This window comes from Equus przewalskii, chromosome 27 (assembly GCF_037783145.1).
Source record: "Equus przewalskii isolate Varuska chromosome 27, EquPr2, whole genome shotgun sequence".
Classification (NCBI taxonomy): domain Eukaryota; kingdom Metazoa; phylum Chordata; class Mammalia; order Perissodactyla; family Equidae; genus Equus; species Equus przewalskii.
The window spans coordinates 29,889,859-29,917,440 of NC_091857.1; the positions used below are offsets into that span (position 1 = coordinate 29,889,859).

The window sequence follows — 27,582 nt, forward strand, 5'->3', positions numbered from 1 at the left end:
AGATAAGCCCAAACCGAGAAGCATTCCATAAACTAATTGGCTTATATGAAAAAAAAAAAACAGCCAGTGTCATGAAAAACCAAGGCCAGGTAATTGTTCCAGATTAAAGAAAGCTAAACAAGTTCAGGGAAACTATATACATGTGTATATATATATATATATGTGAGTTTGTATGTATATTTGTGTGTGTATATACACACAGAGACAGAGCACAAGTGTGGCAAAATATTAGCCATTTGGTGAATCTGGGCAAAGGGTATGCAGGAGTTCTCTTACTAGTTTTGCAACTCTTCTGTTAAGTTTGAAATTATTTCAAAATAAAAAGTTAAAAAGAACATGTTTTACGGAAAAAACTGCAAGTGGGACCTCTGATGGGTCATTTTGACTTGAATAGAGGGAGTTGGGGAGGGGGGAGGTTCTGGGTTAAGGTTACAGAGCTAGCAACACACAGGAAATTAATTCATGCTTCATCCATAAACAAACTGTTACAGCAAATAATTTGCAAGTGAAATGCATAAAGTGATACCGGGTGTCACATCTACAGTAAATTTTATTAAAACACAATAGAAGTTTATTGAAATACAATCTAATCTGTACAATATATTGTATTAAGATGGGGAAAGACCATGAAAATCTTCTGTGCCCTGCAAATGCTGTCAACTTAGAGATAAATTACATGTTTTTTTACAAAAGATATTTAGTGACCCTTTCTTTAACAAGTGGATAACGTTAGCATGTTATATAGCAATACTGAAAAACCAAACCATTGAAGCCCTTATAAAACTGCTCTTATTGTAAGCAAGTAAAAATCAAAAGAAATTATACAGGTATATATTATATACATAACTCTCGCTTTTTTTTTTTTTTTTATGTGAGGAAGATTGGCCCTGAGCTAACATCTCTGCCAATCTTCCTCTATTTTTCGTGGGATGACAGCACAGAGTGGCTTGATGAGCAGTGCTAGGTTGGTGCCTGGGATCCGAACCTGTGAACCCCAGCTACCCAAGCAGAGCATGAGAACTTAACCAATAGCCACCAGACCAGCCCATAACTCTTGCATTTTTAAATATACTTGGGAATATTTCCATTTGTTTCTGATTTTTGTTGCCTAAAATGTTGCGTGCATCTATAAAAATTCTAGCTGCCCACTAAAGAAAGTGGGGGGGGGGGGGGGGAATTGCCAACATATTAAAAAATCTTTCAAGTGAAATGTTTTAGTTTGGAGCCCATTGTTCTAAATATAGAACAGTTTGCAAGAACAACATGTGGACAGCAGGAAATGAAATTTTAATAAAAACTTTACTCAAAGAATCATTGGAAAGGCTTTCAACACGAGTATGATTGCCACCAGGAATTTCCTTCTTCCATTTGGATCCACATATCCTCGTGGGGTATTTTTCCATTCGTGACGTCCTTGAAACAAAACACTGACACACTCGAAATCAAACCTAAAAATAGTCGCAAGGCGATAATCCAAAGTTTTTAAAAATGAGGCCTAACAACTGGGTAGATTGACTAAAAAATCACCGCTCACTTAAAAAGGGTGAATTTCATAATATGTAAATTATACCTCAAAGTTGTTTCTAAGGCATAGTCAATTGCGCTGTTCTCTACAAATATTCATTTTACCATAAAATTGATAATACTACATTGCTTAGTTGTTATAATTAATAGCTAAGCATTTGATGGCTTATTCCGTCTCTCATCCTGCTTATTTTCACAATGTACATTATCTATTTCTAAGGTATTTAAATCACCATTTGGATGGTGGGCTCAAATTGTTTACTCATAAAGGTCGGCGATCACAGCTTAGAGGCCGCCGATCTGGAGCCCACCGAGCCCGGTGGCCTCCCGATTCTCCGCCCGGGGCCCGTGCGCCCCCGGCCCAGGCGCCCCGAAAACAAGCGCTCGACGCGTCCTGGTTTGACTCTGGACACCGCCGTCCTTCGCGGCAGCGCTCTGCACGCAGGACTCGGCCGGCCCCGCGCGGAGCTTCCTCATTCCAGCCTCCCTCGCTGCCCCCGCCGCCGCAACCCCTCTTTCCCAAGCCCCCGGGGGCCGCGGCCCGGGCGGGAGAGGGCGACGCCGAGCTCGAGGCAGCGCGGGGGGCCACAGGCAACAGGAAGGGCGGAGAGCCTCCAGAGCCGCGCGGCCTGCGCAGGCGCACTGGCAGCGCACCGCGTGCCTGCCAGGGTCAAGGCCTCCACGTAGGCGCGGTCTTACGAGAATACGAGGGCGGACCGCGAGCTGGCAGTCACTGGCCAGAAGGAGGACGACCGACGAGGCGGCGCGGCGGCGCTCTGCCGCCCACGCCGCAGGCCCAACACTCGCCAGGCTCGCGGTGCGGCGCGTGCGCGGAGGGGCGGGGCGAGCGAGGGGGAGGGGGAGAGAGCGAAGGGGCGGGGCGAGCGTGGAGGGGCGGGGCGAACCCCGAGGGGCGGGGCGAGCGTGGAGGCTGGGAGAGCGGAGGGGCGGGGCGAGCGCGGAGACTGGGAGAGCGGAGGGGCGGGGCGAGCGTGGAGACAGGGAGAGCGGAGGGGCGGGGCGAGCGCGGAGGAAGGAAGAACGGAGGGGCGGGGCGAACTCCGAGGGGCGGGGCGAACGCGGAGGTAGGGAGAGCGGAGGGGCGGGGCGAACTCCGAGGGGCGGGGCGAGCGCGGAGGCAGGGAGAGCGGAGGGGGGCGGGGGCGGGGGCGGGGCGGAGGGGCGGGGAGAGGCGGCCTGCGAGAAGAGGCTTCTCTCGCGCAGCTGAGCGCTCGCCGGTCGGGGTAGCCGAGGATGTGACTGGCAGGGCCAGCGGCGGTCCGCAGATGATGTTCGCCGTCCTGGGCGCGACGACCCTGGTGCTGGTCGCCGGGGCGCCGTGGGTGTTGCCCGCAGCCGCAGGTGAGAGACGAGGGGTCCCGGCGCAGGCTCGGGCGCGCGAGGCTGGGCGGCGGCGGCGTGGAAGCCTGGGCCCCGGGAGGTGGGTGGGAGGGACAGACGTCCCCTCTGGGAGACCGCCGGTCGTCCGTGGTCGCGGCGTTCAGGTTGAATTGACGGGATCGAAAATCAAACAAGAGAGAGTGGTGTTCGCGTTCTTTGTAGGCCGCTTGCTTGGGGGCCAGTGTACCGGTCCCCCGGCCGGGGACGCCGTCCTCGCCGCCCCTCCCGCCCTCCCTCCGGCCGCGCCCCGGGCTCCCACCCTCGCGCTGCTGGGTGTGCGAGGGCCTTCGCGTCGGGTTGGTTTGTTTCCGAATAATCCCGCGGCGCGGCTGGGCACGATTGATAACGAACAGGGCTTTAGCTACGAACTGTGTTGCTGTTTCTGAAACGTATTTCCTGAGTTTGGTAAACACTTACTCAGACCCACTTGGGAAGAGGATGAGCATTGCAAGAATTCCTCTGCCCTCAGGATTCGTACAGTCTAATAAAAAGTAATAATAAAAGAAAAGTACACCGGCAAAACACAAAGGCTAGCGGCCATCAGGCGGCTTTGCTGCCTTTTTTAATGCTTAGCCGGGATGCCTCGGGGGAATGGCAACTATTAGAAGGCTGACTTTGTAGTGAGGAGGGGTACCCACAGAGAAACGGGGCCTAGCGACCGAGGGCAGGAATCCCGGAGGTCCCTGCGGCCGCCTGGTGGGTTCAAAATACTTAGCTGTCAGTTTAGAAAACTGTGCCTCGATGTGATACACTGTGTCCTATTTCTCCAACGCTTCCACAGATGTAGTGTGTGGGATGTGGGTGCTAGGGTCCTAGTGGAACCCGGGGTCGTTTCTTTGAAATCTTTTGTTCATGAAAATTCTGCATTAAACTCATGTTTGCTTTAGTATAAAAAGAATTTTCCGAGAATTTTCAGGTAGAATTGACATTCCAGGAGGAAGTACGGGAAGATCCCAATTTTAACCTAGGTTAGAGGAGAGCAGCTAAAATTAAGTTTATGCACACCTGGCATTTATGGTGCTCTTAACTGCCAGGCACTGCTCTAAGTGTTTTGAAGGTATAAATTCCTGTAGCTTTCAGAACAAAGCCAGGCACTGTTATCTTCGTTTTACAGATGAGCTGAAGCCCTGAAAGATTGAGTAGCTTGTCTAAGACTATACAGCTAGCCAGTGCTTGAGTGGGAATCAAACCCTGGGAATCCAGGGACTGGCCTGGTGGCTAAGTTCACGGCCTTTGCTGCAGGCGGCCCAGTGTTTTGTTGGTTTGAATCCTGGGAGCGGACATGGCACTGCTCATCAAACCACGCTGAGGCAGCGTCTCACATGCCACAACTAGAACGACCCACAACGAAGAATATACAACTATGTACTGGGGGGCTTTGGGGAGAAAAAGGAAAAAAATAAAATCTTTAAAACCCTAGGAATCTAGCATGAGAGCCCTGGGCTTTAGACTGGACTGTTTTCCTAAGGGCCAAGCAGTTTAAGTTATTATCCACCTGTAGTTAAGGGCCCAGTTATCTTTCAATTATCTAATTCATTTTCTTCTCAAAGGAGTCGTAATGTTCAAAACTAAATGAAATGTTAATCCTAACTTGAGATCGTTACATTGATCTATCTTTCAAATTCATAAAAAATATTCATACTTTTAAACCTAATAAATGCAGTTCTGGGACCCTCGCCTAAGAAAACTAGCCAAAATATGGGAGGAAATTCATATTTGTGTGGATGTAGATGTTTGAATTTCTGTCAGACTTAAAAAGCTAGTAAATCATGTCTGGTCATCAATATGAGTGTGAAAGATTGGAAGCAACCAATTATATAAACAGAAGGATTGGATTAAGTGCCCTTTTATGTATTTTGCATATTAAAAGGGTGAAATGCACTATTATCAAAAGGATGTTGCTAATTCTGTGACCAAACTCAGTAGGTCCGTCTTTTGGTGAATGCAGAGCCAAAAAGCACAACTAAGGCGAAGTGAGTGAAGAAAAAAGGTTTATTGCTTGCACAAGTAATGGAGGATAGCTCCCACCGCAGTGCGCCCCCACCCCTTCCCCCAGCTTAGTGTGGGTGGAGATTTTATACATCAGAGTGCAATGATAGGTTGCAACTGTGTAACAACTGGGCCTAATCAGGGCGCATGTGCAGGCGGTTACATACTGAGTTCTATGCCATTACATACGGAGCTCAGTGGGATATGCCAGTACATAACAGGTCCCAGGTAACTTTTGGACGCTTGGAGCTGGAGCAGTTTGCCGGGTCCTGCTGCTATCATGTGAGTTTCACTGTAGGATGGCAAAATCTGCAAAAAGGAGGACACCAGCTTCTGAAAAACAGTACATTTAGTTTTCTCCTTGTCTGTGACAAATAAAAATGGCAAGCAATAGGATATATTGGAGTATATGAGGAAGACATTTGGTATAAACCTAATTCGGCCTGACTTTGTTTTTTCCAAAAGGACATGACTGTGGCTGTTGAGCAGCTTTGTGTATCTGCTTAGACATTTCCTATGGCCAGAACAAAGGCCCTTGAGATAAAGGTGCAACTTCCCCCCTCATTGGCATTTCCTTAGGGATATGCATCTTTCCTTAGGCTAGGAACTGATTGCTGCACTCACCTTTGACCACCCAGCTCACCTGTGACCGCTCAGCTGGAGACAACAGACTGCCACCCTGCTGCGTTCACTGAGACAGAAGACCTACCTGCTGTGTCCATCAATGGCTGTGCCGACAGAGCAGTCTCGCGACTGTTGTAAAAGGGACATTTCAGTCCTATGTGAAACATCCTCTCTGGGGGTATATAACCACTCTGTACACCCCACTTCTTTGGTGCCCTTTCTTCCTTTGGGAAGAAAGGCCTCGGGTTATAATCCTCAGATTTCAGCTCAGAATAAACTCACCCAAATTTTCATTTATAGATTGGTTGTGGATTATTTTCATCGACATCTGGAAAACGTTTGATAGACTCTATTTACTTATGGATCAGATTTTCATTAACCCTTTCCTTGCCTGGTTTCTAGTCACAATACTAATAGAACAAAATCTATGAAATCTGCAATCCTGGTTAATAACTGTATTTCCGAGTCCCTGTCCGTTTATCAGCCAGGTATTTGTTGCTCTCCCATGTGCCGAGATGCCTCTGACTCCAGGATCTCCTTCCTTTAGCAGCAGCAGGATTGCATCCCTGAGGAGGTCCCTGGCTCTACTCCATCAGGTTTCGTCTTCCTAAATCAAGGCCCAGAATTACTGAAATATTCTGGACTGGAGACTACAAATGCCATCAGATCTTCTGTTAACCTCTGTAAACCCCAATCACTGCCCTTTGCCTGCATAGAATCTTATAAAATTCCAAGAAATGGGATGGAAACTAAGTTTCGAAGAGTGGGATAAGAGGAAGTATTCTATTCATTGATGAAGTCTTGGAGAATATGAGTGTAAAACGGAAAATTGAGAGTGGGGACACTCGATGAGTACCTCCCCAAATTTTAAAAAAAATTCAGAAAATGTTTTCTCAGATGTCTCCCCTTTTGCCTCTATACCATAATATCACTAACTGGAAAGTAGAAGCGATCCCAGTAGAGAAAGTTCTACGCAAGGACCCTTATGGCAGGAAGTCTACAAGGACGTAACATGTTTGCCCTGAGGGAGAAGGAAAGGCTAGAAATGTTTTAGCAACAGGGAATAAATGGAAAAGCTGATCTCTTAAAAACTGTAGCTTACGATAGTGAAAGAAAAGCGCTTTGTAATGAAGTTCTGTGACCCCAACATTACACTGATTACTCTGTAATGAAGTAAAACGAAGATTAAGCGTGAACGTATATAGACCCAGCCCTTCAGGAACTTGTAATCTGGTTGGAGATTTGTGTTTAACATAAAGAAGCAATTTTTTTTAAAGACGTTTTCATTCAACGAGTTTTGAGCGCCCACTAGATGTTAGTACAATGTTAGTGCTGAGGACATCGACTGTAGCGTGAAACTGAGCAGTACAGATTCATGTGGCAACATGGAAAGGAAGAGCAAGGGCAGCATGAGCTGCAGTATTTGAGGAAGTTTTTCTCTAAGGGCTCGAACTGGAGCTGGTCTAGGAGGATTCAGGTGGTCAGAGAGGAAGAGAAACGCAAATTGGAGGGACCAGAAAGGAAAAATGAGAAGACATCCAAAGGGCGGAAGATTTTACTACAAGTATAAGAGAGAGAGTAGGTCTCTAGAAAATAAACATAAACATAAATATAAAATAAACATATATAAATACATGTAAATATAAAAATAAAATAAACATAAAAATAAACAGAAGGGTTCAGACTTGGTATGCTCAGCAGCCAAGACCTTTGCAGGTTCCGGTCGGGCTTGGCTGACGTGATAAACATTGATAATTCTGTCTACCTCTGAATGTAGAATGTGAAACCAAACTGAGGCTGTAAAACCATTGAACCTTGTGTTCTTTACATCAGTATCACTTCCAAGACCAAAGAAAAATTCTGTTTTTATACAGACTTTTTTTTTTCCAGTTGAAAGACAGTGCATACTTTTTTTCTTTATTTTTTCCAGCTTTACTGAGATATAGTTGACATATAGCACTCACTTTTTATAGGTTAAAAAAACTCGACCCTTTCCCAGCTCTCTCAAATGCAGATATAAATAATTAGCAGTCTCCTTGTGCTGAGAGCAGTCATAGGTTTTTAAAAGTTTTTTTATATATTTAATCTTGTTATATTTAAATATTCTTTAATTGTGATGTGAAGGGACAAATATCGTTTTTAAAAATAACTGTAGTGTATGTATAACTGTCTCTTTCTTGTTGCCTTTATAGAGGGAACAAACCTAAAATCTCCTCAAAATGTAGAGGTCTACATCGTGGATGACAGCTGTATCCTGAAGTGGAGCGGAAGCGATGAGTTTGTCAGCAATGTGACTTTTTCAGTAGATTATCAAATGTACGTTACTCTACTTATTGATTTGCCAGAATCATCTGAAAAAGTTTTATAATTTGAACACCGTAATTTTTTTTCAGATTTGTGAAACATTTGTTTTTTTCATTTTTTTAGAGAAATTTTATGTCTACTTTATGTAGTGTTTATAACTTCATTTCTACAAATAGAGACTTAGTCAAATTCATCTTTGGGCGTTGAAGCAGAAGAGGTTTTGGGGATGAGGATGGCAGACAGCTTCTGTGGTCCACAGCCGTATCGTCTCTGTTCTGGATGCTCCAGCATCTTTAAATATGAATTAGGGTCTGAACTAGAGCATCTCTTGAGGATATGGGAGAGTACCCCAAAAGGCCCGTCCACAGTCTTGGACTAGGCCGCCAGGTCTCATGTGATCCCCACCCCTGCAACCATAGCCCCGGCCTATTGTTCTCCAGGTGATCGCTAATAAAACTGTGGGGTTACTTTAGTAATTTGTGTGTGTATGCATGTATATATATGTGTACACGTGCACACAAATAGATACATCTATAGTTTTTCTCGGATTTGATAATTTAAGAATTTTTCTCTCTAGAGATTTTTCTTTAAATTCAACTTTGAGTTTTGTTAGCAATTTTGCTTAGTTCAGAATTTTCTTATTAAAGAACTGGTTTCGGTCTAACAGAGGTGATTTCAGATTCCCTGATTGAAAGTTACCCTTATAATAAAGAGCAGAGGCACGGACAGGGCTCTCATATCCGTGTCCCTTCACACATTATGTTGTTGTCTTTCCACGCTTCCATTTGACTTTAGCATCAAATGCCTTATTTCAGTGTGTTCTTACTCTGTTCTGTTCTGCTAGCTTTATAAATAATTGCCTGGTAAAAACATGCCAGGCTGCCAAGTTCAAGGAGACAGCACAGGGCTGTGTATTATGGACTGGAGCCAGGCTGCTTAGCTTTAAATCCGTCCTCTGCCACTTACTCTATCACAGTTTCTTTATCTGTGAAGTAGAGAGAATAACTGATAGGACCATATATAATTTACCATCCAAACCAGGATACTTTTGAGAGTGAAAAGAGGCTCTTAATTTTAGATAAGCTGGAACAATAAGCTTAAACCAGGATGGCCCCAGGAAGATGGGGCTGGGACACCCCAGTAATAAAGTGTCTAACTGAGAAGGTGGTTAGGAGTGTGGAACAATTGTATATAAAGTGTTCAGTGGGACAGAGTAAGTGATCCATTGCAATGTCGTTAATAGCAGCAGCAGACAATTATTTTTTAATATTGTGTTTCTCAGAATGTAGGACATATACCACTGGTGACAAATGCTACATAGACACATAAGTAAGCTATTAGGATTCCAGTGCCTGTAGAATGCAGGCTAAGAGATCAGTGTTTGTGCCTTATATCTCAAATTTATTATGCTGTATGTAGTGTGAATATTCATTCTTTTCTTCAATAATTATTGAGTGCTTTTGATGCCAAACACTCTCCTGGGTGCTAAGAATCTATCAGTGAATAGGAGAGATAAAGATGGCATGTAGTTATATTATGAAGCTGTTTTTATGAAATGAATTTTGTTTTGGTTACATATTGGTTACATGTTCATTTTCAAATTATATTCTGTTATGATGTAAATATTCTAGATGACAAAGTTGGGGTTTTTTTAAGAAAATGTGAAAGTAGCTACCACTGCCGTAGCTCTCTTATATGCAAAAGCAGTTGTAATATTGTGTGTGGCTGCATCTCCTGGAGCAGGCAAGACAGATGTAAAGAGTGAGGGTGGGTTGAAACCATATCAAGGCTTAGTTTTAAATTTTTTAAAGATTTTTGTTTTTTACTTTTTCGTTTTTCTTCCCAAATCCCCCTGGTACATAGTTATATAGTTTTAGTTGTGGGTCCTTTAGTTGTGGCATGTGGGATGCCACCTCAGCATGGCCTGATGAGCGGCGCCATGTCTGCGCCCAGGATCTGAACCCGCGAAACCCTGGGCCCTGAAAGCAGAGTGCGTGGACTTAACGACTCGGCCATGGGGCTGGCCCCCTAAATTTTTTATAAGTTTTTCTGTTTATAATAAGAGTCTCTGGATTTTTTTTTTTTTTTTTTTTTTGGTGAGGAAGGTTCGCCCTGAGCTAACATCTATTGCCAACCTTGCTCTTCATTGTTTTTTTTCACTTGAGGAAGATGAGCCCCCAGCTAGCATCTGTGCCAATCTTCCTCTATTTTGTACTCAGGACACCTCCACGATGTGGCTGATGAGTCAAGTAGGTCCACATCCAGGATCCAAACCTGCGAACCCAAGCCCCCGAAGCAGAGCTTTAACCACTCGGCCACAGGGCCAGCCTCTGGAGTCACTGGATTTTTAAAAATAGATTCTGATGTGGAGCTGTTTCTCAGGAACGGTATCATTAAATGCCAGCTTTAATCTCAGATAGGTTTCAACTTAGAAAGCAAATTTACCTGTTGCTTTATCTCAAAATGAGTTTATTCGGGAATAGCCAAGATGTTCAGGATGTGCATGCTATGGCAAGCCAGAGGAAATCCAGAAAAGAAAGGAGGAGAGCTGCTTTTAGAGAGAAAAAGGCAGAGTAGGGAGGGGCTGTTCTAAAGAAAGTCCACCGGGCAAAGTAGTAGTTCAGGGCGGAAACAGCTTCTCATTGGCTGAGCTGCAGCGTTTCTCATTGGCTGGCTATTGCTGAATGGGATGAGAGATCTCCCTTCAGCAGTACTTTTACTCCCTGTCCAAGATTTAAGGGTAGGTCTCCTGGTTGGTGTAACTGACGTGTATTACAGAGCCTTAGAGCTCCCCCTACAGGCCTTCCCAACTCCGATTTAGTTAGAGTTTCTTAATTTCCCCAGAGGTAAAGTGGAAGGGGAGACTGGCCCGGAATGAAGTGTTCCATATGCTTGTATACATTTTTTGGTAATTTTTTAAAATGTTTCCTTTTTGAAAAATAAGGAAGACTTGTCTTTGGGTCAGCACAAAAATTATTTCAGTATCATCCCTGGCTTCTATTATCTTAAAGCATCTTTAAAATGAAGTCTACAATATTACCCCCAAAAAAGCTGATGCTGGAACTATGAATCAGGCTTGACAAAAATACCTTCTGAGAGAACAGTTTCTCTGCCTGGTTTTAGGGAGACAGGGCCTAACATAGGCAGCCGTTTTGAAACCTAATGTTTGTTTTCTGGTCCTCACCTCCTTAGTCTCTTCTCCTGCTTTGTAGCAACATGTCTTTTCTGTTTTAGGGTCTCCGTGCCATTGAATTTCTTCATGTGTTTGAAGAATCCATCATCAATCACTTAAACTTTTTGATGGAGCAAATTCACCTTGAGGAATTTGTTAGTTTATGTTAACATTTTCAGTTCTTTGTTTCTAGTGATGTAAGAGAAGAAATTATGGAGAGCAGAAAGTGGAAGGGCTGGTTTGATTTTGAGAAGGGCAGAAGAAATTCTCAAACCATACTGATTCTGAGGTCTTTCTTAGTGCTAGTAAATCTATTCATAGGAGCAGGTCAGAAAGGAATCATCAAATCCAGTTCTCAGATTTTTCAGTGAGGAAGAGAACATCCAGAAATACAAAGTAGTTGGCCAAGAGGCCAGCCCAGTGGCATTGTGGTTAAGTTCACGTGCTCCACTTTGGTGGCCCAGGGTTTGCGGGTGTGGATCCCAGGCGTGGACCTACAAACCACTCATCAGCCATGCTGTGGCGGCATCCCACATACAAAACAGAGGAAGATTGGCACAGATGTTAGCTCAGCAACTATCCTTCTCAAGCAAAAAGAGGAAGATTGGCAACAGATGTTAGCTTGGGGCCAGTCTCCCCCACCCCCCACCCCTCAAGAAAGATAATTGGCCAGAGGTCACACAACTATTTTTAACAAAGCCAACGCTAAGTCCGCTTTTGCATTATGGATCATTTCTCCCTCAGCTTCTTTTAAATCCTAATGCACACACAAAATTCTAGAACGGTATTAAATTAACTGTGTCAAAATTGTTCCATTTTATAAATAATAATTTGGAATTTATGCATTGAAAAAGAGTGGAATGTTACACACTCAAGTGTTACCAGGACATTAACTCAAGTGGAAGAAATAGCTCCTTAAACTAGCTTTATAATGTTAGTAAACAGAAAATGTGTTTGACGCTCTTTTGTAGTTATACATTTGCTCATTCATTCATTTGCTTTTTAATTTTAAAGACCTGAGATCGATGACTGGATAAAATTACCTGGATGTCAATATGTTACTAGTACCCAATGCGACTTTTCTTCACTCCAGCTAAATGTTTACGACGAAGTTAAATTGCGTGTAAGAGCAGAAAAAGGGAATGACACTTCTCCATGGTATGAGGTCGACTCATTTATACCCTTTCAAAAAGGTAAGAAAAAGTTACCAGCTGAATTACATTATATTCTTTGTAAAATATTAGCCAGAACAGCTCACTTACTATGCCTACTCATTTGCATAATGTAAAATCTCCCATCTTAAAAAGGAAAAAAAAGAACAAAGATTCTCTTAAATCTTTATCTTCTTCCTGGTGTGGCCTCATTTTTCTGCTTTCCCTGTGGTAGCTGTTCTCAAAGAGTGGTCCCCAAGACTCTTTCAGGAGGTCTGTAAAGTCAAAGCTTTTTTCATAATAATTCTAAGACTTAGGTGCCTTTTTCATTTTCGTTCCCTCTCGAGTGTCTAGTGGAATTTTCCAGGGGCTGTTTGCTGTGTGTTATGGTGACTGAATGAGGGAGTAGGTGTGAGAGACATCCGTCGTCTTTATTAAGCCAGACATCAGAGAGATTTGCACAAAATGTGAAACAGCACCCCTCTTCCCACTAAGTTTTTTTGTTTGTTTTGGGAAATATAGTTATTTTTTATAGTAAATATTTGTTACCATGTAAAGGGTTTGTCATTATTGTTTTATTATGAATTAATAAATATTTTAAGCTTTTTATCAGTTTTAATGTTTAATATGCTAACTATCGTAAGACATGACCCGTATAAACAGAAGCTCTTTGGGACCCTCCATTTCTTTAAGAGTCTCAAGGGATCTTGAGACCAAGAAGTGTGAGAACCACTGCCCTATACCAGAACTCAAAGAATTACCCATAGCGCCCCTCTCTACTTCTTTTCCTCCCACTCCCTCTTCAGCCTACTCCATTCGAGCTTCGTTCCTCATCGCTTTGCTAAAACCACTCTTGTCAAGGTCACAGTGACCTCCATGATGCCAAGTGAATTCCCAGGCCTCTTCTGGTTCATTTCTTTTGTAGCATCAACATGGGTATCACTCTCTTTTTCTTGAAACTTCCATCTCTGGATCTCTAGGCTACTGCCCTTTCCTGGCTCTCCTCTTGCTCACTGGTCACTCCTTCACCAGTTTCTCCTTGTCTCCCAAACCTTAAATGTTGGTGGGTCGTCAAACCTCTTCTCTTTCTGCACTCACTCCCTGGTAATCTTACGGTTTCCAATACCATCTGTATGCTCTTGACTCCCGAAATGATGTCTCCAGCCCCATTCCTTCTCCTTACCTTTAGTCTGGAATCGCCAACTCTCCATTCAACACCTCTACTTAGACGTCTAAATGTCATCTCAGATTTAAAACGGCCAAACAATGCTCTTGATTTTCCCCCTCAAAACTGGCGTTTCTTGTAGTTTTTGCCAGTTCTCTTAGGGCCATTAACTATTTGTTTGCTCAGGCCAAGAGGCTTGGAGTCCTCTTTGACATCTCTTTTCCTCACACCCTTCATCCCATCCATCCACAGGTTCTGAAGGATGAGCCTTCAGAGTCTGTCCTGAATCCGGTCCCCTCTCACTCCCACCTCGGCCACCCGCCTCCAACAAGCCACTCATTTATCACTTAACTACTACAGGAGCTTCCTCCTGGTCTCCCTGCTTCCGCGTGCATTGACCAGGATGATCTTTCCAGAATGAAGGTCAGGTCGTGGCATCATCTGATCTCAGCCCTCCCGTGACTTCACAGACTAGTTAACTGCTAAGTTCTTCCTTCATTATCTGGCTGCTGGCGACCTCTCTGAGCCCATTTTCAGCCACTCAGCCGTTCATTACCCCTTACTGTCCCTCGAAAATGTTCAGCACATTCCCATGTTAGAGGCTCTGACCAGACGGACCCTCAGCCTGGAAGATCCTTCCCCTCGATAGTCACATGATTTACTCCCTCAGTTTATTCAGGTCTCAGCTCAAATGTCTCAGACAGGCTTTTCCTGACTCACTTATCTAAAACAGCTCTTCCTACTGTTCTCTGTCCCTTTAGATTACTTCATGTTTCCTTAGAGCACACAGGACATTATATGTCTCTGTTTATTTGGGGTTTCTGCCGCATCCCCCACTGGACTGTAGGCTCCATGAGGAACTCTCTCCGTTGGACTATGCCAGGCGCATCCTCAGTGCTCGGAAGTACCTGTTGAATGAATGTTTTGGAATTGTATTAATAAAGTTGTATAGCAAACATTTCTGTTTTTACAGCTCAGATTGGTCCTCCAGAAGTACATTTAGAAGCTGAAGATAGGGCAGTAATACTGAACATCTCTCCTCCTGGAACACAAGATAGCGTCATGTGGGCCATGGATAGTTCCAGCTTTACGTATAGCTTAGTCATCTGGAAAAACTCTTCAAGCGGAGAAGTAAGCATTATTTTTACCTTTGTTTGAGCTGAGGAAAAAGTGACATGAATTAGTTCTAAAATTTGACTTACACTTTTTTAAAGAACAAACTTCTATTTTTTTTTCATTATAGAAAAGGACTGAAACTGTCTATCCCAGAGATAAAATTTATAAACTCTCCCCAGAGACTACTTATTGTTTAAAAGTTAGAGCAAGACTACGTGTGCAGCGGAAAGTTGGTTTGTATAGCCCGGTGTCCTGTATAAACACCACAGGTAAGGACCAAGTTTTGCTTTAGATTCAATAACTATGTAGACAGATTCGCAAACTATTAATTTCGGCATTTTTCCCCTTAGCTGCTGAAGTTTATAGGATGGTTTATTAGATACTAAAAGAAAAGCATTATAACAGCGTTTATATAAGCAAAAAAATGTTATTTGGGTTTTTTTGTCTCAAGTAGATAGTAATGAAAATTAATTCTGCTTAAAAGTCCAAATGTTTTCTAATGACAAAAACTGTTATTATTTGTTCAGAATCCACAAAAAGGAGGAGGTAGTTGCTAGAAGAATAGTCAGTCTTGCAAAAAGTCTACTTTTATAAGTGAGATGTAAAAACAGGAAATCATCCGGATATGTTTAATCACTGACATCTTGCTGACAGTTAAGGTCAAGGGTGGGAGCTTGGCTTTATTACTTTAATTGTAAATTTAATATGCTTTGTTTTTGAAATCAGACAATACAGAAGGGTTTAAAGTAAAGTTTGTCTCACCTGCGTCCTTACCCGCGAGTCCGTTTAGCAGAGATGAGTATGGCTGGGAGTTTGTGTGTATCCTTTCCTACCTTCTCAGGGCTTAGAGAACATAGACACAGACATACAGTTTTTTGGGTTTTGTTTTTTAAATTAAAAAATAGGATCCTGCTAGGTATATTTTATGACTTGCTTGTTTAACCTAATGTTTGAGGACCTCTTGTATGTCGGTGCATATAAATAGATCACGTTCTTTTGAGTGGCTGCGTGGTATTACGTAGTCTGAATGTTAACCATCACTTACTTAACTATTCTCTCATAAGGATAAAATGTAAGCCTTTTATCTGCTTGCCCACGCTGTTAAGAATTCTTACCATATGCTATGTCCCTAGAGTAAAAATGTTTGCATTTTTGTGTATTCTTTGTCTTCTAGTTGAAAATAAACTGCCTCCGCCAGAAAATATACAAATCGATAGTAATAATTGGAACTATATTATTAAATGGGATTACAAATATGAAAACATGACTTTTCAAGCTCAGTGGCTCTAGTAAGTTTTATTCCATAAATTTCCTTTTGCCTAGTTTAGTTTGCCCTGTTTATCATGCTTCTTTTCTCCTTCTTTTCACTCTACTTCAGACACCTGCCACTCCGTGCACGCATGTTGACCGATCAAGAGGCAGCTATGATATATTGGAAACATGAGATTTAATTCTAGTCCCAGCTCTGCCAGATGCCATTGAGCTAATCACTTAACCTCTTTTGGCCTCAGTTTCTTCATTTGTTGTAAAATGAATGTATTCTAATAATACCTAGTGTTCTTACCTGCTCTTTTTTAAAACAGCGTGATTCCAGTTGTGCGGGTTATTTCCCCAATCTGGAGTACTTGGCAGGTGCCCCTGATCTTGTCTTCCAGATTCACTTTTTCCATGAGTCCTTGAAATGGTCTCAGTCCAGTCACTCTGCCTTGTTCAATTCAAGTTAGCCTTCCCATTTTCTTGATTATTTCAGTGCGTTTGATAGATTTTTTAGTGATTGCTTTACTAGGAAATTAAGAAAGTTGGAGAGAACTCTGTTCTATGTGGTTGAGTAGAGATTAGCTAGATATGGATGAAGTCTGAGCACCCTACCTGGAAGAGAACTGTGTCTACTTCATATTGACTGGAAAATTGTAGGGGATAAAGAGAAGAGGAAAATCAAGTGGAAGAAGTGGATTATGGGGAGAAAAGGAATGGGGAAAACAGATTTATTGAGGGCAGAGGAATAGAGGGGTCAAAGACAAGTATAGCTAAGGCAGGAATGGAAGAGTGAGAAGACAGAGATGAGAAAGAAACAGAAAAACGAGAGAGAAGGGTCGCTGATACTCCTGTGATCCTTTAATGTTAGTTTTAAACCAAGAACAGTTTGCATAGTGGAAACATGTTCATGTGCCTACATGCCCCTCAATATATATATAAACTCACACACTGATTGGGAAACTGAGCAGTAATCTTTTGTGTATACTTCACTTTCAGGAGTATGTTAAATAATAGGGCCAGAGACTGAAGAGGGATAAGAGTTTCTAATGGCTGGTCTCTGAGTTTCTTTCTTTCTTTCTTTCTTTCTTTTTTTTTTTTTTGCTGAGGAAGATTCACCCCGAGCTAACATATGTGCCAGTCTTCCTCTATTTTGTATGTGAGTTGCTGCCACAGCATGGCCACAGATGAGTGGTGTGGGTCCATGCCTGGGAACTAAACCCAGGTCACTGAAGTGGAGCATGCCAAACTTAACTATTAGGCCACAGGGCCAGCCCCCTCTGACTTTCTTTTGCGTTCTTGGCACACCATACAAAGCACTGAAGGAATTGTAAAGATAAGCAAAATAAAACACATGGTTCTGAAAATCCGAAGCAGTTAGCTGACATGGCATAGCAAAGGGTGATTTAGCACTGAGGAGTGGTGTGCAGATTATAAGGGTTGTAGAAATCGAACTGTGAAGGTGGATGGGGCTGGAGAGACCAAAGAGGACATTTGGAAGGAGATGAGATGTGGACAAGGCCTTTGTTGTTGAATCAGCCGTTTTCGGAGTGGACAACTCTTGTTGTTGACGTCCTGGGGCATCCTAGGCAGGGGCCACAGCACAGGGGAAAGCTCAGGGTATGAAGACTTAAAATGAGGTGGGGGCAAAGGGGAAGTATTCATTCTCTGTTGCCCTGTAACAAATTACCGCAAACTTAGCAGCTTAAAAAACACCTTTTTTGTCTCAGTGAATTCTGGTCAGGAGTCCAGACATGGCTTAGCTGGGTCTTCTGCTCAGGGTCTCACAAGTCTGCAATCAAGATGTCACCTGGGGCTGCGATCTCACGCCAGGCTCATGGTCCTCTCTAAGCCCCTGTGGTTGTTGGCAGAATTCATTTCTTGCAACTGTAGAGCTCATGGTGGCCTGCTTCTTGGAGACCATCAGGAGAGGGCATCTCTGACGTCTGGATCCTCTTTTAAAGGGCTCATCTGATTAGATCAGGCCCACCCAGGATAGGCTCTCTTTTGATTAACTCCAAGTCAACTGATTGGGGACCTTAATTTCATTTGTAAAATCCCTTCACCCCTTTGCCATATCATGTAACCTAGTCAGGAGTTCATGGTTGCTGCCCATACTCAAGGGGAGGGGATTCTGTAGGACATGGGCACCAGGGGGTGGAATCCTGGGGGCCATCTTGGAATTTTGCCTACCACAGCCAAGAAGCCCTGCTCCGAGAGGAGCAGAGCATCTGGGCGTGGGAGAGCAATGAGAGAGAAAGTTGAATAAGTAGGATGGGATAAGGTTAGGCTTAGTCTCGGACTATGCTACAGGCATTGGGTGCCACTGGGAATCTCGTGTTGAGGGGTGAGGTCACACGAGGTGTGCACTCGAGGAGGGTGAAGATGGCTGCATTCTCTGTGGTGTGATGGACTAGGGGACGCTAAAGACGAGGGAGCCAGTTGGGAGGCTGTTGTAATCCCAGGCTTGAAATGGGGGGCTTTGAGCTGTTGGTTTCTGAGCAACTGGCTTGACCTCTCCAGGCTCTGTTAGGCGCCCATGTTCTGTTGAGACTTGCTCTTACAACACTGGTGTGTCTCTCTGTTACAGCCCTTCCCCACTGATGTGCTGGTACATGTTTAGCAACTGGCTTTCCAGAAGGGAAAAGCCTTATTTGTAGTGTTTGCTAGTTTTCATGCTACAGGTACTCCCACCATGGCCACTTGGAAGCCACCAACATGGTGTTGGTGAATATGGAGTTGGGAAGAGCAGCACAGTAGCATCTCCATTATGTAATATTTCCACCCAAGAGATACAATAGACATAAATAGGCTTGAGTGTAGATAATAAAATGTAGTCAAATAATTTGGACAGAATTGAGTTTTGAGTACTTATTACTTTTTAATACGATTTAAGTTTATACAATTTAATTTTTAATAATGGCTGTGTTTAACAACTGGCTCACAGCATTCCTGAGAATTTGATGGTTGTTTTTGTGCACTGGTGCGAGCCAACTCCAGCACACCACTCCTTTATCACACTCTGGAGCAGGATCTTTGCTCGTCTTTTGTGTTGTATACATGTGTCTTCCACTGTTCTGTGAGTTTTCTGAGGGTGTGGACTGTTTTTCTCTGTAACCTTAGCCCCTAACAGAGTCTAATGTATTCTGGGTACTCAGTAAATATTTGTTGAATTAATGTGTTTGGAATAAAAAAATTTTTTTGTCTTGAAAGTGGCTATTTAAAAAAGTTTCCTGGGAAACATGAGGATAAATGGAAACAACTACCAGACTGTGAAAATGTCAAGACTACCCAGTGTGTCTTTCCTCGAAGTACTTTCTCAAGAGGAATTTACTTTGTCCGTGTACAAGCGTCTAATGGAAATAACACATCTCTTTGGTCTGAAGAGAAAAGATTTGATACTGAAATACAAAGTAAGCCAGTAGTTTTTTGCCTTAGATATGATTCTTCAATTTGGTGTAAATTCTTAAAATCGTTTTTCTTGTCGGAATTGAACATTGCGTCTTCACAATTTTTTTCTAGCTATCATCCTTCCCCCACTTATTAACCTGAAATCCGTTAATGGTTCTCTGCGTGTCTATATCGGTGCTCCAAAAGAGTCTGAAAACAAGTCTGTGGACCAGCCTTACCGACTAACTTATGAAATTAATTTTTGGGAAAACACTTCAGATACTCAGGTAAAAAGACGGTGTAGTATAAATTTGCAGTTTAGAGTTATAACTATGATTTGGGTAAACAAAGCTTGAAGTTAAAATTTTAGGAAAGTTTTTAAACTTTCAGACCATGTGATTAACTCAGATATTTACAAGATGAAGAATATTAGCATCTTTCCATGTCAAAACATCGTAAAGTTATGGATCCCCTGCACCTGGGCCCCACTTTGTTTTTAAAATTCAGATCCCTCAGCCTGTTCCTACTCTGTCTGAATCTCTGGGGGTAGAACTCAGGAATTTGCCTTTTTAATGTGATTCCCAGGTATTCATCCAAACCAGGGTTTCTCAACACTATTCACATTTGGACTGGATAGTTCTTTGAGCTGTCTTGCACATTATAGGATGCTTAGCAACATCTCTGGCCTCTGCTCACTAGATGCCAGTAGCGCTCCCTCCTGGTTATGACACCAAAAATACCTCCAGACATTGCCAAATACCCCCTGGGGCAGGGCACCTCCCATGGGGCAGAAATTGGTTCTTAGGGGGCGAAAGAATCTTAGATTATGACGGTTGTGGCCCTCCAGGAGGAAAGCATGCCTCCAGAGTTCAACTTTGCCCAACAACATATTATTCTTCAGTATTCAACTTTTTGGTGAGGGAGAGATTAGAAAAAAATCATCTTAAAAGGCTCCTTAGGGAGGTGGAGAGGAAGAAAAGATTGAGAAACACTAAAATTCAAAACCCACTGAGAAAGATTAGACACAACGTCGGTTAAGCTGTATTATTCCTATTTCCCCGTCGAATTACAATCAAGGAATCAACCTGTAAAAACTGTGTGCAGTTGAGTTGGTAAATTCTGTAAGTTTATTTCATTTTCTGTTGGAAAGCTAAGGCCATTCCAGTGGCTTGGCGACTTTCATTTTAACTATCTGAACACACTGTAACCATAGCATAATTTAGCCCATTGAGAGTTATGGTCACTTCTCAGTTGTCCCCAGATCAGGAAAACCTAAATTTGGTCTCAAGCTACCATATTGTGTAGCCTTAGGTAAGGTACTTTAGCTCTCTGAGACTTTGTTCCTCTTCTCTAAAGTGGTGGTAGTCATAGTAACTAAGTTTTTTGGAAAGGCTGTTTATAAGCTTTAAAATGAGGTGAGATCTAGGAAAATACCTAGCACGTTGTTTGACCAATAATAGAGATTCAATAACTTTTAGTCGCCATCCTGTCATATTCTGGATAATACATCAATAATTACAGTCCTAATAGCAACTCATATTTATCGAATGCTCATTATTTATCAGGTCCTGTGCTAAGTTATTTCCATGAATTGTCTCAATCATTCTTCAAAACAGCCCTGCCAGACAGTACGATTGACTAAATGACTGCGCAGCAAATACTTGGGCTGGAGTGTTCATTACTGCTTCAGTCATGCTGGGCTTTAGACGGTAGAAAGTGAGTGGAGGCGATGTGAGCAGAGGCCTGAAATGCGCCTGCGTGGTTCAGTTTGGCCCTCATGCTTCTCTTGTTGCCGAGGGGAAAGCATGCTCCGCGTGGTCTCTGGCCAAGGAGGAAGACAGATTCGTGGAGCAGACCTAGAGCCGATCCACAGCCGCAGTGTGAGCTCCCCCAGCCAATAGGGACGCTCATGAGTGAGGAAAATAAATATGTTGTGAGCCATGGAATGTTTTGTTACACAATTATTTTGTTGTAATTATTTGTGGTGATGTGGTATATAATGTGATTATGGCGATAGCAGACTAATACAGATATGAGCAGTCATTGTCCTCGTTTACAGATCTGGAAATAGAGCCCAGAGAAATTAAATAACTTGCCTGAGGCTGCAGAGCTGTAAGTGATACCTTAATACAGCCAGTTTGAGGTCAGAACCCCTGCCCTAAACCATTCTGCCACTAAGCAGAGTCATAGGACGGCGATTAAACCAAATCAGCATGTACTTATAAATTAGAGTTGTCTTAGGAATATGTCACATTCTTTTCTGGCAGCAGCATTTTTCATTTTCCGATTGGGTTATTATGTGTTGCCCAAAACGAATTTATATTTCTTAAACATATACCAACCAAGTGTTTGGGAGAGACCAGCCTTAGATTGAATATCTAAAGAACTCAGAAAATAGATATTTGCTATCTGATTTCGTGAGGCGGCTAAATTTTATTAATGATTTACCTTTTTTTTTAATAGAGTAAAATTCTACAGAAAAAAACTGATTTTACTTTTCTTAACTTGAAACCGCTGACTGTGTATTGTGTCAAGGCCAGAGCGCTCATCCTTGAGGAAAAGTGGAATAAAAGCAGTGATTTTAGTGACACTGTGTGTGAGAAGACAAAACCAGGTCAGAATCTTTCATTATGTCTCTTTTGAAAAAAATGTAACTAGACAGTAAAAATAACTGAATTCGTTGAAAATTATAAAATATTTCCTTTTTACTGAAAAAGAGAATATTTTCTTCATGAACGATGAGTCGAAAGTAGACCTCCAAGCTAAGTCTCACAGTTTTAGAAAATACTGTTAATACTCAGCTCAATTCAGTATTTTTAATGCTTTATATTTCATCCAATATCCACAATTAATTCCCTTTAATTACTATTCTTTAGCATTTAATGGAAGACTATTTTAAATTTTTTTTACATAATGCTTAATATAGTTGTCATGCAGAAAGCACTTAATTAGTTCAAGTGCAAATTTTTGTATAAGGGAGTGAATTCCTTCCATTTGGTATTTTACAGCTTGTAGGGCTGACCTGTGGGAGCTTAGTCACAGGGTGTGTTTACTTGTGCTAGCCGTGTGTTTCAGAAGAAGGGCTGGAGAATACTGAGTGTGCTTGGAGCTCTGTGTCAATGTTGTGTCCTTCACTAAGGACCTCTCATTCACTGGCCTGAGCCACTCCTTAAATGTAGATCCCATTGCCTGCACCTGTGGTGTGTGCCAGGCTGGCAGAAGTATTCCTGAGGGTATTATTTAATAGGTTTTGTATTTCCTTTCACATAGCTAATCTTACACACAGACGTCAGCACTATTAATGTATTTGTGTGTCCAAACACGTGTTGATGCTAAACAGCATTTATTTTGTTTTTAGGAAATACTTCCAGAACCTTGCTTATAGCTGGGATTTGCATTGCATTACTTATTCTCGCAGCTGTCGTTTATGTTGTGAGAGTCCTCTGGAGATGTATCAATTATGTGTTCTTTCCATCAAGTAAACCTCCTTCTGCTGTAGATGAGGTATGTTCTTTTTTTTGATCAACATCTGGGTTTTTCTTAAAATGGGAAATATATATATCTTTTTTGGTGAAGAAGATTGGCCTTGAGCTAACATCTGTTGCCAATCTTCCTCTTTTTTTTCTCCCCAAAGCCCCAGTACATAGTTGTATATCCTAGTTGTAAGTCCTTCTAGTTCTTCTATGTGGGATGCTGCCACAGCATGGCTTGATGAGCGGTGCGTAGGTCCCCACCCAGAATCTGAACTGGTGAAACCCTGGGCTGCCAAAGCAGAGTACATGAACTTAACCAATCAGCCATGGGGCTGGCCCTGGGAAATATATTTGATTTCAACAGAATGTATATGTTTCCTTGATAGTCAGAAAATAATACAGATTGATTTGGGTGTTTTCTTCAAAGTTTCCGTACATTAGCTTTAGATACGGTCATTTAATGTAGTACAACACAGATTAGTAAAGTTTATCCTTAATCTCATATTTTTCTGGCAGTTTACTGTGGCATTTGTTGTGCCATTGGAAGTCTTTATATTAACAAAAAGGCTAAAACGTTATCATCAGTGCAGAAACTGTGTTCACTGGAAGAAATGACAGAAAATGAAATAACGCAACTTGAGTTTTCTCTCATGACACCTCACAGGTTTTTGTGTGACCCTCCTGTGAGGTCAGCATATTTAAAGAGGTCATCATTTAGTGCTTTCAGGATGACAGTGATGAAGACCTGGGCAGAGACTCTGCCCTGGGGATGTATGTCCCTGTGGGGGCGGGGCTGCAGGTTGCCTGCCTTGGGAGTATGGTCAAGAGCTCAGGCGCTGCGGCTAGAGGGCCTGAAAGTGAATTGTTGATAAGCTGTTATTAGCTCTGTGAACTTGAGCAAATCACGGAAGAGTGCTTGAGCGGGTACCCTTAGGCTATACGATGCAGCCAGTGCTCCTCCTCCATGGAGGTGTGCGCAGGTCCCCCATAAAGGCTTAGCACTGTGAAAATGCCCCATGAATCCTATTTCACTCTCATATCCCTGAGTTTTTAGATATCCTTCCTGTATACTCTAATACTCAGCTGTCATTCAGAGAACTTCAAACTAGCTTGTTACAACATCTAATTAATCTTAGCTGCACAGGGAAAAATTAGTTTATCACTTGTGCTTCTTCTGGATATTTGTGGATTGGATGCAAGAATTTTTATTATTTCAAAATAAAATTTGCACAGTCCCAGTGCTCTCCTCTCTCCTGCCTCTTCCGTGCTCTTCCACCCCCTGCCCTGTCTTAGGTCCTCTTCATGTACTCACCAAAAGCAGTATTAAGACGTAAGTGACCTCACTAGTGATGCTTCTGTTCTAAACATTACAATGCAATTGATATGCTCCGAGCTGACTTTCTAATATGCATGCCTAACATGGCTTTCCTAGATAATGGACTTAGGAAACTGAAGCTATAAGGACTAGAAAACTAGTTTTCGTTATTTTAAATAATCTCTTTCTATTTTTTTTCCTTTTTTACATTAGTATTTCTCTGAACATTTACTAAAGAATCTACTCCTTTCTACTTCTGCGGAACAAATTGAAAGATGTTTTGTAATTGAAAATACCAACACTGTTAGCGCAGCAGAAGAAACTAATCACGCTGGTGAAGATTACAAAAAATATGGCTCCCAAACTAGTCAGGATTCAGGAAACTATTCTAATGAAGATGAAAATAGTGGAAGTGGACTAAGTGAAGAAGTTCTACTACAGGGAGCTGTGTGACCGGAAACCAACTCTCAAATGGTAGGGAGTTTTGTGGGAGTTTACCGGGAGCCTGACCTCTTTGCTTCTCTCAGTAAGTATCAAGAAGATTTTCGGTTTATGGGGAAGAAAAAACATCTTCAAGTCATAGATTCTAAAAATATAGTCAAGCACTTAACTGTTTACAAGCAGAATTACAGGAATTTGGAGAAAAGTTCCCTACATTCTCTGCCACGTGTAAAGGCTTGGAAGACCTGTCTGGGCTGAGATGAGTTAAATCCGGAAGATGTCGACTGTCTTTCTGATGGTATCTTAAGTACCACTGTGCTGACTGTTTGTGGCTAAGGGCAGTACGTGTGTTCCTGTCAGTTAATACTGTCACGGGGCTGCTGGTTGCTCTGTGTCATTGGTTCATTCTCCATTCCCAGTATTATAGTGCATTATTTTTCAAGAGATGTTTAGAACATCTGGTCTTTTCGTTTGACACCGAAGCAGGCCCTTTGGAAATTTCTTTAGAAAAGCTGAATACCGCCACCACAGGTTTTCTAAAAAATCGCTTTCTCTAAAAAACATCCACAGATACCAGAAACGTGATCCTTAAAATTTTTCAGGGGAATTCTGTCCACTAATCCCAAGGACATTGGCTCCAACATCACACTTGCCTTTCCCTGCCGCAGTTTAGGATTAAAACCAGGTAATCTTTTCGATACATTAAGAGTTCCTGATTCATAACTTATTAGAACAGTGGCTTCTGACTAGAATTTGCATTCACAAAAGTTGTAGAGAAATGGAGAACTATCTGACTAGCAGAGTTCCTATTATTTTTTAAGATATGGGAGTCTGTGGAGGTTAGGCACAAATGCACGCAAGAAGCCTTGGGACCAGAAAATGCTACTGATGGACCAGACAGAGTAAGAAGTAGAATAATTCAGTAGGAAAGAAGCGGGTGACTTTAGTGACAATGAAGCATAATGTGTATAACTAGCTTTTAATTTTCAACATACCTTGGGGTTGTTTAGCCCGCCCTGGTGGTCTAGTGGTTAAGATTCGGGGCGTTTACCGTGATGGCCCAAGTTCATTTCCTGGTCAGGGACCCACACTACCCATCTGTTGGTTGTCATGCTGCAGTGGCCACATGTTGCTGTGATGCTGAAAGCTGGGCCACTGGTATTTAAAATGCCAGCAGGGTCACCCGTGGTGGACAGGATTCAGCAGAGCTTCCAGCCTAGACAGACCAGGAAAAAAGACCTGGCCACCCACTTCTAAAAAAATTGAAGACCCGTGAATAGCAGCGGCAAATGGGTTTGTTCGTTTGTATGGCTTCCCTGGGTCTTTTTTCATACCAGGCCGGCTTCTCTACCATGGCAGGCAGTATTCATGGATCCCCTCAGCTCAGCCTGCGTATACTCAAGAAAATGCAAATTATTTATTATCAAAGTGAGGGGCAAATGTAACTGGAAAGAAAACCTAATTTTAAAAATTGTATACTGCTTTTCAAAGGTACCTCTAGCTTATGTTTAAGTTGGTTTGGTGTTTGGGATTATTCCTGGAGATCCTTTGCAGGAAAGGAGTCTAGGAGTTCTGGCAGCCTCTAAGGCGAAACCCTCTACCTGACTTCTGTGGCCGGGAGGGACCAGTGAGGGGAAAGGAGAGGAAGCCACCCAGCGCCTGCCTATGCGTAACAGTCTTCCTTATGTAGTGTGTCTGCCAAGATGACAGCTTCACCTGGGTGGGAGGAGAGGCTGAGGCAGCTGCCCAGGGCGGGGCTTGACACTCAGCACGCCCTTGGCATGGGCACAGCTCCGCAGAGCACTCCATGTGCTTTCCTGGGTCTGCGGTCCCAGCTTGTGGCAGAGTATGGCAGGGATCAGGGCGGCCCAGGAACCCCCTGAGACACAGCTCTCTGCTGGAGAATCCCTCAGTGACCCCAGCACACCTTTTGAGAGCAGGTCTTTGGGGTCAGCCTCCATTCGTAAAGCCCCGTCTATGGAAATTTGCCTCTTTGAGGGTAGGTTGGGAGCCTGGCGTGACCCCCTGCCACCACTGCTTTCATACTCTGCCCATCCAGCGGTCCCCTCCAGCGCTCAGGCCCCAGATTTCCCACAGGAGAAAGCAGCTGTGGACTGGATTTCCTAAAAAGAAACAGTGTCTTGTGGGACGTGGAGGAGGGAAAACTCAGACACTAAAAGGAAAAGACACCGATGAAATGGTCGGGTCCCTAAGATGTGGGACTGCAGGTCTTTACGTGGTAAGACCCTCTGTGGGCCTCGATGAACAAGCCTGGGGGCATCAGCAGCAGCATACAGAAACACCCTCATTTCTCCCTTGTCCTCTAGACGTGAGAATGCACTCCCGTTCCATCCTTCATCACGGTCCGCATGTAGTGTTTCCAGGCTGTGCTCACTTGGAAGGTGCTAAGTATTTTTTCTGAAGAATGATGTACTTGAAAATACCATATACTTGGGAGCACCAATAAACTGGCTCAGAATTGCAATGTTGATAGTTCTTGGAGAGGCTGGATGTAATCTAAGAGTTTGTGTAAAAGATTTGTATCGTCACAGCCAGAAATAATAGTATATTAATACATATGTGAATAGCGACATGCGCCTGTCAACGTGTATATGCCTACTTACAGCAACACACACACACGTATGTGATGGGGGCCGCATTCCATTAGTATGGCCGTAAAGGATTTATTAGGAGAGATTCTAATTAGAAAATTAGAAATGCTGCTCAGAACCCTAAACTTTTAGGATCTGACCAGAAATTTGCAACCTGTAAAAAAGTTATTTTAAAAATATTATTTAGGGTTTGTATCTTCTCCCCAAACTGTGACTTCTAAAGTAGCCTCAGATCCCTCTTCAGAATTTGGAGTGGACAGAAACTTTCCTACCTCTCTTTTCCTCCCCGTTACGCTGTGACTCCCTGACATGTTGTGTTTTTGTTTCATCTGGTGTGTGTCTGTCCCCAGGAGACTGGAAGCTCCATGAGAGCAGGGGCTGACTTTTATGCATTACTGTACCCCCAGCATCTATGGCAGTGCGCTGCCTTGCACATAGAAGATGCACAGAAAATAATTACAAATGAATGAAATCTAAAATTTGAACCAAGTCGGTGTTTGTGACCATTTTCGTATGTTTTATTGAGTTATGGAAGGACGTAACCATGTCGTCAGTGTTTTTATACAATAAGCTTTTGTGTTTTTCATTTGTAGTTTTGTCTTAAACCCTATTACTGTAAATAATTTTATATAATAAACACTGAGGCCAAAA

At 42.7% G+C, this 27,582-nt stretch overlaps 1 protein-coding gene across 2 annotated transcripts; it reads left to right on the plus strand.

Moving 5' to 3' along the window:
* The first annotated feature begins 1,853 nt into the window (after window positions 1-1,853).
* On the plus strand, window positions 1,854-27,582 carry IFNAR1 (interferon alpha and beta receptor subunit 1). 2 transcript variants are annotated; one of them, XM_070597181.1, is made up of 12 exons: window positions 1,854-2,341; window positions 2,749-2,886; window positions 7,731-7,854; window positions 12,029-12,207; window positions 14,304-14,461; window positions 14,574-14,715; window positions 15,621-15,735; window positions 18,914-19,113; window positions 19,223-19,377; window positions 21,554-21,704; window positions 22,449-22,594; window positions 24,092-27,582. In XM_070597181.1, exons 2-12 carry the CDS (start codon window positions 2,811-2,813, stop codon window positions 24,329-24,331), a joined length of 1,686 nt encoding a protein of 561 aa, XP_070453282.1. In that variant the 5' UTR covers window positions 1,854-2,341; window positions 2,749-2,810; the 3' UTR covers window positions 24,332-27,582. The 2 variants fall into 2 exon arrangements, with proteins under 2 accessions (XP_070453282.1, XP_070453281.1); XM_070597180.1 differs by lacking the exon at window positions 1,854-2,341 and having other exon boundaries at window positions 2,683-2,886.